Source organism: Polyodon spathula, chromosome 16, assembly GCF_017654505.1.
Source record: "Polyodon spathula isolate WHYD16114869_AA chromosome 16, ASM1765450v1, whole genome shotgun sequence".
NCBI classification, from domain to species: Eukaryota; Metazoa; Chordata; class Actinopteri; order Acipenseriformes; family Polyodontidae; genus Polyodon; species Polyodon spathula.
In genome coordinates, this window is record NC_054549.1 from 23,286,376 (window position 1) to 23,305,070 (window position 18,695).

Consider the following 18,695-nt stretch of genomic DNA (forward strand, 5'->3'; position numbering starts at 1 on the left):
TCCTCCGTTCTGCTCTTTCATTCCTCTCACCACTCATCATCTCCTCCGCTCTGATCTTTCATTCCTCTCACCGCTCATAATCTCCTCTAATGCTCTGCTCTTTCATTCCTCTCATCGCTCATCATCTCCTCTAACACTGCTCTTTCATTCCTCTCATCACTCATCATCTCCTCTGCTCTGCTCTTTCATTCCTCTCACCGCTCATAATCTCCTCCGCTCTGCTCTTTCATTCCTCTCAACACTCATAATCTCCTCCGCTCTGCTCTTTCATTCCTCTCACCACTCATAATCTCCTCCGCTCTGCTCTTTCATTCCTCTCACCACTCATAATCTCCTCCGCTCTGCTCTTTCATTCCTCTCACCGCTCATAATCTCCTCCGCTCTGCTCTTTCATTCCTCTCACCACTCATAATCTCCTCCGCTCTGCTCTTTCATTCCTCTCACCACTCATAATCTCCTCCGCTCTGCTCTTTCATTCCTCTCACCACTCATAATCTCCTCTAACGCTCTGCTCTTTCATTCCTCTCACCACTCATAATCTCCTCTAACGCTCTGCTCTTTCATTCCTCTCACCACTCATAACCTCTTTAATGTTTGTGTTCCTGTGTTCCAATTGCCAGGCAGCACCAGCCTGCCTGTGACGAGTGGTGACAGCTGTTCAGGGAGAGTGGAGCTCTATCACCAGGGTGAATGGAGCACTGTGTGTGGAGATGGCTGGGACTTGATCGATGCTAAAGCTGTCTGCAGAGTTCTGGACTGTAGCTTTGCAAAATCTTCTGAAAGCAGCAGCTCCCGGTTTGGGAAAGGGACCGGGACAATCTGGCTTAGCAGAGTGAACTGCACTGGGAATGAAAAATCACTTGCGGAATGCCCAAAATCAAAGTTCGGAAAAACACCCAACTGTGATCATGAGAAAGATGCTGGAGTGGAATGCGCTGGTAAGACTGGATTGCAGACATGCAACAATCAGTTGATTAATGATTATTATGGATAGGCATTTATTTTGAGAGCTTCAATAAAACAGTCATTGGGTATTTTGTCCCTTATTATTTTGCATGGTTGCACTATGCACTTAACATAGTTTACCATTTAATTTTTTTTTAAATATGCTTTATCATACCCCTCTGTACTTTCCGATGCTCATGCTTTTATATTTTGCTGCGCTTTTACTGTGGGACACTGTAACAGGCTGCTGGTGTGTGGGTGAGTGAATATGCTTTTGAGTGACAGGCAAGAGATTGAGACGAAGGTTGAAGTTGACACTCCACGCAAGTTTATTTACATACACACACAGAACATGCAGGAACCCCATGTGACGCTACCAGCATCTGCAACACACAAGAAAAAGGTGCCATGAAAACAGCACATGCTACTCCCTTTATTCACTTCGCTATACTTTTAAGGGAATCTAAAATCCCAGAATAATCTTCAGTGTATTAACACACCCCGACTCCAAGCTATTCACACGGCCATCGCGGATTCGCTTTCTTAGTTTGGATCCCGGGTCACTCTCGCTGTCCTTGTTCGGATTGCGTGGGCGATAGTCAACCCATTACGTTACCAGCACTTTCTTGTGTTCGTTGGATTTGATGACATCAGTGAACAATATTTAGCTTCTTGTTTTTTAATAACAAGCATGTAAGTATCAGAAATCTCCCAGCTGTAAATTCAAAATTGAAAAATGAGAAGACCATGACATATATCAACTGTATGTACTGAACAGTATAAAATAAGAAACGCAGTGACTCGTTTAATGTAAATTGTGGTATTTAAGACCTAGATGACATAATCAAATGAGTGTTGGTATCATATTAAAGGGATTTACAGATAGACAGATCTAAATAATGTTCTCCATTTAAAAGATATCTCCATTTATTGTAAAATATGTTTGGCATGTTTTGGAATATTTGTCTGTGACAGGATGCACCCCACCTGTGTGTGTGTGTTTTGTATTTTATGTTATTGTTTTACTGTTTAGTGTGTTAAAAAAAACATCATGTTTTGTTATTATTGTTTACAGCCTAGAAGGGGTTAAAATGCCCCATCCAACAGCAAGTGATTATTGAATACATTGGCTGTTGTCCACGTGGAACTAGAGTAGTGCGTGTGAGATCAAAATAATCATAAAAATAACAATTGCTACGCATGCTGGTTATAAACCAGCAGGATACCTATTTATTTGGTTCTGTGCATGCTTTCTCTGCTTGTTTTGGCCACTGTGCCGTTTTGTTTTGCAAAAGTGTTTTGTTTGTTTAAATTTTTGTTTTATTATTGAAAGTCACGTATCAGCGCTTCCATGCCCCAGCACTGTGCCTGCTCCTCCCTGGTCTGACGTCACCCGCAAGATATCTTGCCTCAATGTCTGTATTATATTTAGAAGTATAAAATATATTTTGCAGTATTTTTTAAGTGGTATGGTTGAATATCTCAAGAGATTTAGTCCTGAGGGAATATTTCTTGCCGGATCTCTGTTTGGCATCTGTCTTCCATGCATTCCAATCCATGGACAGAATGGATCACTGTTCCAGTCGCATTGCTAAGCATCTCAAAGGCATTGTGAATTGAGCTGTTTAATATCGGTGTAAACAGCCCTTTCTTTTCCACTTGTTGATCTGTTATATAACCAGAGTACTCCATGAGCGTTCATAGAGTGCTGTGGTTATTTCACTTGCCAAGATTATCCAGCCTCATCCTCATTCGTGGCATAATATCCATGCTCTATGCTCATTCAGACTGTAAGCTCTTTACATGTCTCTAAATATATTTCTAAACACACACACACACACACACACACACACACACACACACACACACACACACACACATATATATATATATATATATATATATATATATATATATATATATATATATATATATATATATTTTCACTCGGATATCCCAGGTGGCTGGAGTGGAGAGTGTGGTGTGGGGTCTGATAGACATGAACACCAGTTTACTGCACAGATTCTGCTTTTCCATTTTCTTTTATTGAAAATACAGCGTATCATGATTAAATTGGCACAGTAAATACAGGGGTAGAGATTACACTACAAATACAAGAGTTGAGATTATACTACAAATACAGGGGTAGAGTTGACTCAATAAATACCAGTATTACTAATGTGGTGGCGATCGATTCAGGGGGGCTGCGTTGCTTGCAGGTTCTGATTTATTATTTTTATTTCTGAAGGTTTATTCCACTCCCTTCATGAACTCCAGGAATTCTGAAAGAAAGCAAGTTCACGGTTAGGAAGTGAACATGTGTCTGTAGACCAGTGGTCTCAAAGCTGTGCATGTCCTTAAGGCTGCAATGAGTGGATGTTCTTCCATAACTAGAAAACAGAGGAAGCAGAGATTGTGCTGAGAGTTTTCAGATAGACATTTGTTATCTATTAACATACATTACATTTTTATTTATAGCAGTTTTAAAATAAGTTTACCAAACAAAATACACAATGTATTAAGATTATTTAAAAAGAGGCAACTAGTTGACCTTTTTAATAGTGGTTAATGGTTCTACCCGCACTAGAGAGCACTCAGTGGAGCATCGGTCTGATACTGGTTTATCATTAAGGGTTCCGGCTTTTGGTAAATGATGTTTGTTACCTTTTTTTTTTTTTTTTTTTCAATCATGTGAAGAGACTATGGGCAGAATTTTCTAAAACCAGTGTTATTGTATCAAATTTTGAATGTGAATCAAATAAAATGTGTTAATTAAATCAATCTGTTAATGCTTTGAAATTGAGTCGATGTGCTTGTTAATGAACCCATTCCTCGTTAAAAAGCTTAATTGTCGCAGGTCACGTCCATCACTTCCTGTCTCAACGGCTTGATAAGGGGAACTCGTTAATCAAAATGCATGTTAATGAGATGAAGAAAAAATTAAGGAAGCATAATTCTCTCTCCCACCAGCAAGTAGCAGCCAAATGGAAATCAAAAATAATAGGAATATCTATGTTATCTATAATTTCTGAACTTAATTTAAAATTATGCATTTTATCATGCAGAATGTAGATTTATTTAGAACACTTAAATAATAAATAATAAAATGCTGATTTATGATTATCTGTTTGTAAAAATCGGACAGCATGGATTAAAACAAAATAAATTATACCCATTAGTCATTTCCTCTCATTCAGGAGAGGAAATGTTGCCACAGCTTGCTATATATACAGCACTTTTAATGTGCATTTTACAATCTTTTTTTTTTTTTTTTTTGTTAAAAAGAAAAAAAAAAAACATAAGCCATCTATGCTTATTTGCTGGAATTTCTTTTCTTATGATAACATCTACTTTTGTATATATTTTAGTATGAATGGTTGTAGGCTATATATATAAATGCATACGTTTCAAGTGCAATTGGTGTTTGTAGTTGTTAGCTATTATATATGTTTACGATGTATGTAACATGTATATATTCATTACATTTTCAATATTACGATAGAACTAGTCTCTAACCCAATACACAATTCGTTGCTACTTAATTGTTCAGTGAATTCCTTTAATCGTGCATTTTCTCTGTTACTCTTTGGCCACTGTGATAAATAAACTCAACATGATTAGCCACTGAACAGTATTCTAATAATATTTTATATGCATGCAAACGTGTGTAGGTAAAAGTGTACAATGTATATAAAGTGTGGGGGGAGTCTGACAATATTATAAATATGTCTAGGCAAATTCTATGTCAATAATCTTGATCACATTCCTAGTGCATCGCTGTGTGTCCTTGATGCCTGTTCTTCGTTCTTGTGTGGATAAGACACAGCTGTTAAAAGCAAATCCCCTAAGGAAACTTTATTGTAATATCTAATATGCCATTTTGTCTAAGATTTCAGTTGTATATTTCAAATATACAGTAGATGTCAGCTGTCACTTAATGTATGTATGAATAATTCAAACAGGTTACAGTTGAATTGATAATTTCTTGGTAGTCACTGGGTGCAAATAATGGTATATCATTTTTGCAGTGCAACAAACGTTCTGTAGGGTTACAAATGGATAAAAGAAGTGAATAAATCTAATTCATAACCACAAGTATAGAATAGGCTAAAATATTTTTCTAACTACAAATATTGAATTATCGAGGTAGGCTAATAAATGAAACCTGGTCCTGTAGACTCTCTCTCCATATTGTCAGCATCACAGACATGGTCTGTTAAATTTCTGTTTCAAGGTGAGTTATATACTCTTTCATTGATTAAAGCCCTCTTTTTCCAAGTGCAAATTAACTCCAGATAAATTATGACAATTAACACTGAATTGCATTTAAATTCCTGGGCAAACAAAAGAAATAATCTCAAGAAGCCATGCTCGTGGAGATATTAACATTATTTCACAAATCAACGTAATTTCGGAAATTACATTAGGACAATTATTTAAGAACGAAATAGGTTTAAGGAGCCGCTAACTTTCATCGATCACCCAGAAGCAAAGGGGGCCAAACTTAATCAGCCAAGAGAGATCCTCAGAGCCAGCAACTAGAGGCAGGAAATGTACATATTGCTGCAATTCACCATTGCAATGTTAGATGACATCTCCCAGTACAATTCACCATTGCAATGTTAGATGACATCTCCCAGTACAATTCACCATTGCAATGTTAAATAACATCTCCCAGTACAAAAAACCTGGCTGAGACCTGTTTCTTTCATCACATCAAGAGTATCATTAGCAAGCCGTGGACAGCAGCTATGGCAAGCAGAGATGAACCAGAAGATACTGCCAGCAAACAGTCAGGAAAGTTAACAGGGATATAGTGGATAACCCTTCTTGCAAAATGGGATGAAACAGTTGCAGGCCTGTCACCTCCCCTGTATTCACAGGGAGTCTCCCGTATTTTGGACCCTCTCCAGGACATCTCCCAGGACAGATTTTCTCCCGTATTCTACTGTTAAACCCCCTTATGTCAGCAAACCTTTGATGTCTACAAAATTCATGGCCGGTGTGTGACGACTGCAATTCCTGATACTGCATTCAGTGCGAGAGGCAAGTTCATACCTATTTTCAAAAGTTGACAGTTATGACATTTCAGTTTATAAAAGCTCCCATATTTTGAAAACTCAATGTTGACAGGTATGCAATTGGCCAGAACATATCAGAAGAAATCCTTTTTGATGGTTTATGGACGTGTGCACAAATTTTGAAAAAACAGCCGGCATCCGAACTCAGTGTTTACCAAGTACAGAAATGGAACTTTTGAGTACTGGCACTTTCAACAGCATGAATGGTCCCTGTTAGGAAAGTGCATTTACACCTTTGGCATTGCAAGATCGTCTCAGCAGCTTACATGATCCTCAATGTCTGTGCCAGCTTGGAAAAATACATGTGTATTTACTAGAAGAAAAACAGACCTTTTTCATTTTATAACTATGTAGGTGAAAATTTTGACATTTAATTGGACGTTTCTGTTTTTAGTCAGATGTACAATGTTCATTTAAAAGGAGGGGGAAACTGACTGTGCAGTGCAGCATTTTTTTGTAGAAGATTACTTCCTTTGGTCTTGGTTTCGAGCGAGTTCATACCTTCAACTAGTGTCACGAGCTACACGTATAAAATGTGAAATGTTTGTAGTTGAATGCAAGTTTCTTTAAGTATTACTGCAGGACCATAATGTGTGCCCATAATACTAACTGACATATTGCAATACCAGTGAAGTAATAGAAAATCGAAAGTCATTACAAACTGTACTCTCCCCCTCCGCTTCTCCCCTTTCCCTTTCTCTCCTCCCCACTCCCCTTCTTTCTCTCCTCCCCTCTCCCTCCTTCTATCTCCCCCTACCCCTCCCCCTCCTGTACCGTCGTAGTCGATCTTGCCGTCGTTATTCTTGTCTCCGTCTCTCATCAGCTCCTCGATGTCATCCTCAGTGATGGTCTCTCCTGTCTCCTCCAGCATCATCTTCAGCTCATCCAGGTCGATGTAACCGTCACAGTTCCTGAAACACAGTGAGAGAGAGAGAGAGAGGGTGATGGAGAGCAGATTACAGACACACTAATACACTGATAAAGAGACACACACACTGACACACTGACACACACACACACACTCACACACACTATTCATACTGTACTTGTAGGAGCATGTTTACTTGAGACAGATATACACCAAAGGTTCATTCAATGTAGTGGTACATTTGGCATGGGTGTGAACCGGGTTTGACCTGGGTTTGAACTGGGTTTGACCTGGCAGCGATTGCAGTCCTTACTTGTCAAACATTCTGAAGAGTTCAGCCAGCTCTTCCTCTGATTTTCCCTTACTCTCCTCCTTCATACACCTCACCATCATGACGAGGAACTCATCGAAATCCACCGTGCCGCTGCCTGGAGCAGAACAGAGAGGAGTCAACACACAACACACAGCACAACACTTCAACCACGTCGCCGTCATGATGAGGAACTCATGGAATCCACCGTGCCACTGCCTGGAGCAGAACAGAGATGAACTAACAGGGTGTGCATAATCATTCTCACCTAGGTATCATGGGATTTGGTTTCCAATCTGCATTCTCATCGAGATATCATGAGATTTGGTGTCCAATTCTTAATTAAGTTGTTCATCAAATCCTTGAAACTTGTTTTGAAGCAGTTTGAGCTCAGTAAGGTTCAGAGCAATATCTACTGAAGACCAGTACAAGATGTTTCAGTCAGGTCCACACTTTGTGCATCATCAATGTGAGACTAAAGGTTTAGACCAGGGGTCATTCCACTCCAGGTTTAACAGGTAACATGAGATAATGAACTAGTCTAGAGTTTGCATAGAGGTTTAATTGGTTCAAATTAACAATTTAAAACAGGGTTGGAACAAAGATCCGGAGTGGAAGACCACTTTGACCAGTCCTGGTTTAGACTAATGTGACTATTAGTCTCAACTTCTACCCCTGAGCGAGTGTCCCTGTAATTAAACAAACACATCAGACTCATTACATCTCGTTAGCAGCAGTAACTAACCCCACCAGTCCGTCCTACTGTGGTTGTCAGCAGGGAAGCTCACATATGAGTAGAAGGTGAGACTGATAATGAAATCTCTTTCTCTCTCTCAAATGCCATACATTATGTGATGGTGGTGAAATTATTAATTCACACCATATTTGCTCTACCTTTTTAGACATCACAATGTGTGAATGTTTGAAGCTCTAGTTGTATTTGCTTGCAGACAGCACCCCCCTGTGGTGGGTTGGAGACTCACCATCCTCGTCCACCTCGTCTATCATCTCTGTAAGCTCCTCTGGTGTGGGGTTCTGTCCCAGCATCCTCATCACCTTCCCCAGCTCCTTCGTACTGATACACCCATCCTCCGCGTCCTGGATAAAGATGTCGAATGCAGCCTTGAATTCTGAGGAGAGGAGAGAGAGGCGTGAGAGAGGAGAGCTGAGGTGAGGAAAGGGGAGAGAGGGGAGGAGAGAGGGGGAGGGGAAAGGAGGGTGTAGGTGAGAGTTGGGGAAAGGGGAAGGGGAGGAAGGAGAGGAGAGGAGAGGAGCGGAGAGGAGTGGAGAGGTTAGGAGTACAAAATAGTTTTTCTTTTTCTCTGCTAAACTTTCTGTTTTTAATAGCTCTGAAGTGCTGCTGTTTTTAGTCTTTGCAGTTTTAATGATATTAAACTCACCGTTTTTCTGCTCTTCAGTCAAGTTCTCAACCTGAAAGGAGAGAAGGAAGGTACTGATGAAACAGACAAGTTTGTGGGTTACAGTTCAGTACAGATTAGCAATACTCCGTTGCTTTGAAACCCATTCTCTTACCTCTTATTAGCTTTATTAACATTATCACTGTCCCTCTTGAAAGGAGTGCTGGGACGGGGAGAGGGGGGGAGAGTAAGGGGTAGTGTTGGGTTAGAGGGGGAGGGGAAGGGCAAGGGAAAGGGTGATGGAGATGGGGGAGGGAGGGTTAGGGGATGGGCAGGACTGTTAGGGAGGGAAGGACAGGGTGAGTGGGAGGCGCAGGATATGGCGGAGGTTTAGGGGAGTGGAGAGGGAGAGGGGGAGGGGGAGGGTTAGGGAAAGGGCCTGATAGAGGGGGAAGGATGGAGATGGGGAGAGGGTGGAGTAGGGTTGGTAGAGGGGGAAGCACAGGGAGAGGTGGAGGGGAGGGTTTAGCAGAGGGTTAGGGGAGGGGAAGAGGGAGAGGACAAGGATTTGGGGAGGGGGTCTGGTAGAGTGGGAAGGACAGGGTGGGGAGGTTTAGGGGAGGGAGGGAGGGAGGGCTAGGTGATGGACAATGTGGAGGGTTAGGGGAGTAAACAACAAGAAAACATACGTACATCCAAAGTCTTTCAAGGTGCACGGTACAAAGATTTTAGTTGAACAAGCATGGTAACCACACACTTATATATTATGATCCAAAGTGTTTATTTTTATTATACACAAGATCAACGTTTCGATCTGCAAGAGATCTTCATCAAACCTGGTATGCAACTCCTTTACAATTGTGCAAGACGAGTCTCACTGACACTGCTAAGACATATTAAAACCTGTATACTGAGGGAGCGGGGGGAGTGCCTGTTAAATGACGCGTTTGCGAACTTCGCAGAGTCTTCTGGGAATTGAATTGTTGTGGGGTGAGGTGATGTCGTTGCGCTGTTATGGGCTGTTGCTGTAATGGTTGGCGAGGTAATGTTCCTCACGGTGATGTCTATGTGGTCTTGGACTTGTGGTGATGTCATAATATGAACAAGGTTAGCTAAAATTATCAAGCCCCCGCCTTTTCTTCCTTTGCAATTGAAGACCATTTAGAGTATAGTTATCATACTGTGGTCCGATGAGGAGCAATGTGCTACTATTGCACCTCAGCATAAAACTAAACCAGTCTAGCGCCGCTTTCTGTCTGACTGCCACTGAAGATCATTTAGTAGTCCCATTTTACCAGCCTCACCCCACTGTCACTGTCCCTAACTTGACACAGCACCATTATAGTGCCTTATGTGTCTGCCCTGGACCGTGCAGTAAAGCGCCTGATAGATTTGTGGCAGTCACTCATCTATTCCTGGACGATTGTTTAAAAATGGAAATGACACGAGCTGGAATGCCAGCTCTTAAAAGGCTTGTTTGAGAGCGAGTGTCGGGTCAGCGCACAATGCACAGGTGTGCCTGAGTACACAGCAGCAGATGGGCTGTTCAGTCAAACTTACATTGCTGGCTATTGAGAACAAATGCTGAAAATGCAGATCTAATGTCTTTTCTATTCTAGCTATTTGGTTTTGTAAACTAAACCTATTTTATGTTCCAATCTGCTTTCCAGTAGTAATGTAGATACTGTAGTTTGTTTCGCTGGAATCTTATTAAGAAACACACCCCCAGCTTCTGATTCTAATAGTACCTTAATAATAATAGTCTTTACATAGCACTTTTCATAGTGGACCACCATCACATAGCGCTTTACAAGACACGAGACTAGGGTGTGTGAACTATGCATCAGCTGCAGAGTCACTTACAAGAAGATCTCACCCGAAAGACGAAGCACAAGGAGGTTAAGTGACTTGCTCAGTCACACTACTAGTCAGTGGCCGAGCTGGGATTTGAACCTGGTACTTCCTGGTCTCAAGCCTGTTTCCTTTAACCACTGGATCACACAGCCTCCTATACCTTGTGCTAAAGAATGTCCTTAGCATGTATTAGCACAATTGGATAAATGGTTTTCTAGAAATATGTAAAGCCTGAGTGACACACACGGAGAGACAGACAGTCTCCATACACCACCAAAGTATATGGAGGCTGTCATTCATATATATATATACACACACACACACAGATATATAGGTTGCTTGTTCATACATTTTGAACTAGCAATTCTCTTTGTTAAAATGTAAGTGTGTCAGACAGATAGACAGACAGCCTCCACACACCTGCAGAATCCGACACTCTCAATAACTTGTGCTGATGAATGTCTTTAGCAAGTTTCATTACAATCAGACAAGCTGTTCTCTGCTATGTAAAAATGAAATGATTGTGATTGTAATTGTTAATTGTAGTAGTGCAATTATTATTATCATTATTATTCTTATTATGCATCTGTTAGTCATTTCACTCTTTATTTCATTCTTTGATTGAGACTCACCGCTGCTTTATACACATCATCCATGACCGCAGTGGAGTAACTTCAGAGAGAGAGAGAGAGAACTCAGAGAGACACAGGGACTCAAAGGCAAGCAAAGCACCTGGGATGGGGCTTTATGAGAGAGAGAGAGAGAGAGAGAGAGAGAGAGAGAGAGAGAGAGAGAGAGAGAGAGAGAGAGAGAGAGAGAATGCTGCCTTGCGTCACTCACACTGTTACAATGGAGCTATTAATACAAACTTCCAGAGAGGGAGAGGGACCTTAGTAACATTTCCCCATAGTAAAAGCATAGCAAAGTGTATCAATGCAAAGTGAAGGCATGGTAAAGTATAGGTAGGCATTATAAAGCATAGAGAAGTATTGGTAAAGCATATTAAAAACAAATCGTGGTAAACTTTTTTCAAAAGGAGACAACCATCAATGGAATTTAATGAGTGATTTATTGAATTGACAGATAAACATGCCTGTAATTATTATGTTGTTATTTGAATTTGGCCCATGGCCTTGCTCATTCGAGCTCATTAGCCACCTCCTATGCTGGTAAAACTGTGATGAATGAAGTATATTAATTAGATGAATGACTAATGCCAGCGGGCAGGACAAGTGGCACTTGGGCACTCAGAAGGAAAAAACCTGGCTCTTCCACAAGGTGACAGGTGGAAATCTTACAGAATCCATGGCCAAGATAGCCCTTCCTCCAGGCCCCAACAATAAGCCTCTTTATTTTCTTTTAAATTAACAGCTACTGTTTTTTGCTCAGCTAATGTATCATTGACATTTTGTAAGCTCCTGAGTTCTACCTCTGCTTGAAATGTAAGGAATGCATGACCTGAGATTGAAGTTAGAGGTCTTCGATGCGGAGGTCCGATGATGGATCAAATGACTGGTTTCAGGAGGTGATTTCATCATGCCCATGGTACCAGAGACAAACATCGCTTCCAGAAGGACATCCTTGAATGGGAGAACCAGAGCAGTTTTGATGAGGGACTCCAGTTCTCTTTGTGATGGGCAGGTTGGAAGGGTGGAGCATATCTTTGAATGTCCTGCAACGTTATTTGTATTTGAGGTAGCGAGGTAAAGGAAACATTAAATACAAGCAGTGATGGTGATATTGTCAGCCTGATCTACAACGGTGTATCCTAGAGAGACATGAATTTCATCGAGTAAGCAAGAGTTATAGATTTGCAAGATCAGCTGGCAAGACCTATGGACAATGAAACAGAGCAGGATCAGTTTCTTCATCAGATCAACATATGATGTTCTCCCATCACCACAGAACCTAAACCTTTGGGTGGGTGAGGATCCCTCATGTCCTTTGTGTTCATCACCTGCAACATTAAGGCACATTTTGACAGGATGTAAGGTGGGTCTTAGCCAAGGATGGTTTACTTGGTGCCATGATCAGGTGCTGCAATGTTTGGCTTTAGCATTGGAAGACAAGTGTAACCTGACCAATAAGTTGCCACCAGTTCCATCAAAGCATTACACACAAAATACAATATTCCTCCATCCAGGAGAGCAACCACCAAGAAAAGGTGTTAAAACCAAGCCTCACCCATGACAACTGGAAGCTGCCAGAGACTGGAAGATGCTGGCAGATGTTGGTCAACGGCTTATTTTTCCAACTGAGATTGCCACCACTAACCTTCGACCAGACATTGTCTTGTGGTCTGGATCAGCATGTCTTGTTCATCTGGTAGAGCTAACAGTGCCATGGGAGGATGCTGTGGATGAGGCTTATGAGAGGAAGAAACTTCGGTATGCTCAACTAGCTGCTGAAGTGGAACAGCAAGGATGGAGAGTCCGAGTCCTGGGTTGTCGAGGATTTGTGGCACACTCTACAACTTGGTTTCTCAGAGATGTCGAGTTCAGTGGCCAAGAGTTGCGTCGCACAGTGAAGAATTTATCTGAAGCAGCAGAATGGAGCAGCAACTGTCTGTGGTTGAGATAGAAAGATTCTGGATGGGGATCTCAAGCACAATAGAAAGAAAGCAACGCTGATGTACGGGTAAGTAAGCTGGGCTGAGCTGAGTGGGGGATAGAGGGGGGTGATGCTAGGACGCCAGAATCACTGTTGAGCCCTCTTGAGGTGTTGTGGGCTAATTGACGAAACACCGAGGACGGAAGGTGTCCACTTGAAGACCCCAGAGATGTACCCTACTTAGCTCAATCCAGATGGTTGGCATGCTGATACGCTGGGGAGACCGCACTGGGTTGATCCCCGAAGCCAGAATCGCAGCTGCTGTGTGTGCTGATGCACTGGGGAGGCAAAATAAGCTGATCCCTGGAGCCAGCATTACACTTCAGCAATCAACACCAGACAGAAGGATATCTACATCATCAGATGGAAAGCAACGCAAATGGATGGAGACTCAGATGGATCATATTAGTTTACTGTAAAGCTACGTCTTAGCTGGTGCTTATCTTTGCTAGAGCCGAGTTCAAATCAGCATGAAGTGTAACATCTACTCTCATGTCTTTTATAGTAGTATTCTCAGTAGGCAACCTGACTGAAAGTAAGATTGAGTACAAAATCTGATAACGATTTCCACTGTAGTAAAGGATGCTAGGACGCTTTGGGAAACCTAATTAGCTGTTAGGTTGATCATTGAATCACAAATTTGTGTCTCTGAAATAGGAGTTTGATTCATGCATGATGAGGTGCTTGAATACTGGGCATGAAACTGTCAGAGGAACTCATGCTGGAGAGCCGGTACTGGCCATAGAGCCCCCTTGGGGAGGCCCACTCCGTACTGATGCCCCAGAGCCCTATTCAGGAAGGCTCACTCCCTACTGATGCTCTAGAGCCCCAATCGGGAAGGCCCACTCCCTACAGATGCCACAGAGCCCCACTTAGGGAGGCTCACTCCGTACTGAAGCCATTAATTATTGCCATGGTTATTGCAAATAATGAAATTGAAATGCCCCAGGTGCAAAGAGTTACCTTTGAAATGGTTAGTGGATCTGGAAGATTGGTGAGAGCTTATTAGGTGCTTAAACACATGGTTGTCATTTAGAGAAAGCAGGCATAATAGTTTCTGAGGTGGCAAAGCAGCTTTGTAAAATAAAGAAGTAGAAATGTATAATGGATTTGGCTGAATGAGGTACTGTCACTTTAAGAGCACTGGGGTTTTTACCTGCCTGGCTGGGTACCTACAAGAAGAGCTCAGCTGAACCCAGCCATGTAAAGGATGTTTGTTTGAACACATCCTGAATTACCACTGAGCAGCACTAACTTTCATTATTGTGTTGACCTCCTCAGGCACTTTTGGAGTTAAGAATAGAAAATATGCACTGTATGGGAGTCAATGCAAATAACTCAGAAACACTGTAAACAACACTGTGTGTGTGTGTGTGTGTGTGTGTGTGTGTGTGTGTGTGTGTGTGTGTGTGTGTGTGTGTGAGAAAGTTTCAGTATATGGGTCAGTGTGTGTGTGAGGGAGAGTGTCAGTGCGTGTGTTAGTGAGTATGTCAGTGCGTGTGTATTCTTGTGTTGGAACCCACCAAAGGTTTTTTGTTTCTCTCCTATCCTTGACGGCTGCATTTCTGTGCCAGCTGTTTCCCCTCGTCACTCTCACAGAGCCACTTCTCAACACAGACCTGCAGCTGGGCTTCAAGGGCTTCTACCGTACCTTCTACTGAACGTCATGTGCAGCAGACACACTCAAACACCATGGAAACACATTTAATGCACTGATGAAGGCACCAGTGACCAGATATCATGTTACAGTTTTCAGCTTGATGAAAGAGTTCCCAATGAATGATCAAAACCAATGACAGTAAACACACAGTATAAACACCACCTCACGATTCAGTATAAACACAGCCTAATGATTAGGTATAAACACCACCTAATGATTTAGTATAAACAGCGCCTTCAGGATGTTTTGTCACAGTCCCCTCCTATTGACAGCAACGTAGAATCACCTTTAATATGATGGTTCCAGGTAACTATCGAGGGTAATACCTGCTTCTATTCTTAATGAATGCAAACCGTGTAAAGCAAGGGAAAGTCACCTGTATCATTTCTTAAGTGTGTTAAACAGACACCTCTTACACAAAAAAATATATTTAATCAATCTAAATGTATCTGCTGATTTTAATATTCATGGATATTCCTGGTGTTAATCAATATTTTCACATGCTGAGGATTAGTAAAAGCCAGTCATTTTACAGTAAGCATCTGTCAAATTGTACATACAGTGACTAAGAGTGTGAAGAAACAGATCTGCTTTGAGTGGACAGGTTTAGTTCAGTAAGGGAACTGACCACACCATGTGTCTGTCAGTCTGTCTGTCTCTCTGTGAGGGAATGTCTGTGCTGGTGCTGGTATTCCAATCTCCTGTCCTTGACTTTAACCCCCTCCCTTTCTCTATAAATACACACTAACAGCTGCTGAGAAGGACAATAGCTATTCTTATCTCACATAGACACTAAGAAGCACACAGACACACAGGCAGGCACACACACACAGACAGACATACAGACATGCACGCAGGCACATGGACACAGACATACAGACACACATGCAGACACGCTCACAGGTACGCACACAGATACACTCACTGTGCTATATTGTTGCATTAACTAACTATCCCATTGATGCAGAGAATTATTTACAGTATTTGTCTCTAATAAGGATCACGTTTATTAGACAGAATTGTTTATAGGAGAGCCGCTCAGAATGACTGCAAACATAAAAGGTAAGGAGAGAAAAAAATGAAAAAACTACAAACCTCAGTTTCAATAGAAGCCTGTTCACAAGTATGTATTACATATGACATGTGTATATGTTTATTTGTCCAGCTGGGGACAACTTAGTGAGAAAAAGTCTTGGAGAAACTGAGTCACGCAGACATTTCAGCTAGTGACATCACCAGTGCATTTTTGTCTTGCAGTTCATATTCTAGGCCAGCAGAGGGCACTCTAGAGCTTGAGTGCTGCACATTCTGATGTGATCATTTTTGAGAGGGGAAACAGCAAGGAATCACAAATATCAAACAGCATAGAAGGTAAGAAACTTACTCTAGGTCTAAACTTCTAGTTTAATTTATTGTATTATTTTCTGTTTCAGACACATCTGAGGACTTTTTAATCAGCATAAAGCCCCCTGTGTGACCTCGATAAAGCTCTCAGACTCATGCCCACTGTGTGACCTCTATAGAGCTCTCAGAATCATGCCCCCTGTGTGACCTCGATAGAGCTCTCAGAATCATGTCCCCTGTGTGACCTCGATAGAGCTGTCAGAATCATGCCCCCATGTGACCTCGACAGAGCTCTCAGAATCATGTCCCCTGTGTGACCTTGATAGAGCTCTCAGAATCATGCCCCCTATGTGACCTCAATAAAGCTCTCAGAATCATGTCCCATCTCTGCCTACATCAGCAGGACAGGAACAAGCTAACATACAGCAAACACAATCATTCCAGTCAGTCTCTCTAATATATGACACCATCACAAGTTTTCTGTATGAAAGAGGAGCATAAATGCATGCTTGAATTTGAAAGGTGTTTCCTGCGTGGCGTGTTTTCAATGTTAGCTGCTTAGTGTGACTGCAGCTGCAGCAGTAAAGTACCAGCAAGGAGTGTTCAATAAATATTCTTCACTAAAAACTCAAAATAATTAAAAAAAAATTGAATCTCATAGAGAACCTGCAGAATGATGGCACTATGTATTTGGTAAGATTTAGTGGAATATTTTGATTAGAACCATGTACTTTAAATAATAGAGCTGATGTGTATTCCTATTATTTTAATTGTGGTTAGTGACAGTGAAACCATGATGACCATTATAACTCTTCAGTTCCATTGCTTCTGTGCTGTGCAGCCTGTCTGAGAGTCAGAGCCATTGAAACTCTTTCAGGTGTCGTGCTGTTTATCTCAGCAGAGCTCCAGGTCTTCAGTTTTCATTTCCTGTCTTTGAGAATCCTCCCAGAGTCCCAGACGGTTTGTTTTCATTCCGTTCTTTCACCCGGAAAGTGAACTCCAGACCTGGCCAAGTTAAACAGTGAACTCAGCGCCCCAGCTGCACTGTTTGCTTTTTTTTGCTTTATATCCAATGAGGGCCTTTCCTTTAAATCAGCCTTCGGAAAGCTTAATCAGTACTGTTATTTAAAACTTAGCAAACAAGTGTTTCAGCTCTAGTGCCTTTATCAGTTTCGGGTTCCATAGTTTTATATATTATACAGCAGTGGCTCCAACAATGAGTCAGACAGTTTCCCTGAGTTGTAATCTCTATAGTTTTATATATTATTGTAAAGCATCATATTGCCATTACTAATAAGAAAGAAAAATTCACAGTCCAGTTAGTTCACATTCCCCAAAGGATGGTCATTTTTCAGCTGTAAAGACAAAGCTTCCTCCCCCCGCTATAAATCCCCACCGCTACACGCCCGTCACTCTGCGCGCCCCACTGCAATGTTCCACTCACCTCCAGTTTCACCCCATCAATCTCCCTGAAGAAACTGAGCAAAAAAAAAAAACAAACTGAGCAGACAGAGGGGTCTCACTCTGTCAACACAAGCTGAACAAACAAGAAACAAGAACCTGACATCTGTTTCACAGGAAGCACAGTGCACTGGAAACAGGGGTGAACATCTTCCCAGTCATTCACTTCAAGATGTCAGAAACTCAGGGGCACTGTCTGAATTATTGCTTCTGGACAGTTTGTATAGTGTATGCTTCATCATAACCATTGGTCCTATTTGAAGCAGAAAAGCTTGCGTTTGTTAAGGTGTAATATGGCTGCTGCCTCATTCAAAGCGGTTCTGTGAACAGAAGGCCCTTTCATTCTGTGTATAGCCTCCCCTGTGTTAACAGGAAACAAGCAGAAACAAAGCTGTTTGTGAGGCAAGAATTCTGTGCCAAGGACATGAAAGTGAGATACATGCAGTACATTACAGATCACTCAAATAAATATCAAATATGTTGCAATGACTGTAGTCCTTTTCCTATATATGGTATGTAATGCAATGCATTTCAGTATCTGTCCCCATATATTTCATCATTCCTTTCAAAATATTCTTCAAGATAATATTCTTTTAAGAATAATATATATATATAGGTTTTCAAAGATATCAGGAAGGTTTCAATGTGGTTTATCGAAATAATAGAACTACAAATACACAAGACATTATGCAATAAATATAAAAATACACCCGCCGGGCAAGAGTGCTGCCTGTAACAGATTTAAAATCTCTTTATTGAAACCATGCGCTGTCATGCTAACAAACCTACCAGTCTTCTGTGCAATCTGCCCTGATCTCACAAAAATACAATGAGCAGCAGCAGGGTGAGGCCTGGCCAGTCCTTTTACTTCTTCTACTTGCATTGAGATCTGCTCTGATCAAACAAAGTTTACTGCTTTGGTATCCCCCTTGGTAAAAACATAGCACAGTGTAGTAAAGCACAAAGATAATAAATCAGCCCCTTCTTAAAGTTTACTGCTTTGAAATCCACCTGATAAAAGGTTTTAAACTTGAGTTATTAAAACTTTGTTATTTCAGTGTTTCATCTTTAACTACAGTTCAGTTACAGTGTTAGACTGGTGTGTTTTTGTAGGGGAGGCTCTTTCAAGTTCTCCCAGGTTTCGAAGCTGAATCTCAGGCAGTGTTTCTCAGTCTGGCCTGTGTAGAGGGAGCACAATGCAGCC

At 41.5% G+C, this 18,695-nt stretch overlaps 1 protein-coding gene across 1 annotated transcript; it reads right to left on the reverse strand.

Moving 5' to 3' along the window:
- Positions 1-3,184: 3,184 nt before the first annotated feature.
- Positions 3,185-11,145, reverse strand: LOC121329295 (troponin C, slow skeletal and cardiac muscles). The gene is made up of 6 exons (XM_041274834.1): positions 11,049-11,145; positions 8,605-8,635; positions 8,188-8,334; positions 7,208-7,322; positions 6,801-6,937; positions 3,185-3,227 (listed from the first exon to the last, which is right to left on the reverse strand). Exons 1-6 carry the CDS (start codon positions 11,070-11,072, stop codon positions 3,196-3,198), a joined length of 486 nt encoding a protein of 161 aa, XP_041130768.1. The 5' UTR covers positions 11,073-11,145; the 3' UTR covers positions 3,185-3,195.
- Positions 11,146-18,695: the final 7,550 nt, after the last annotated feature.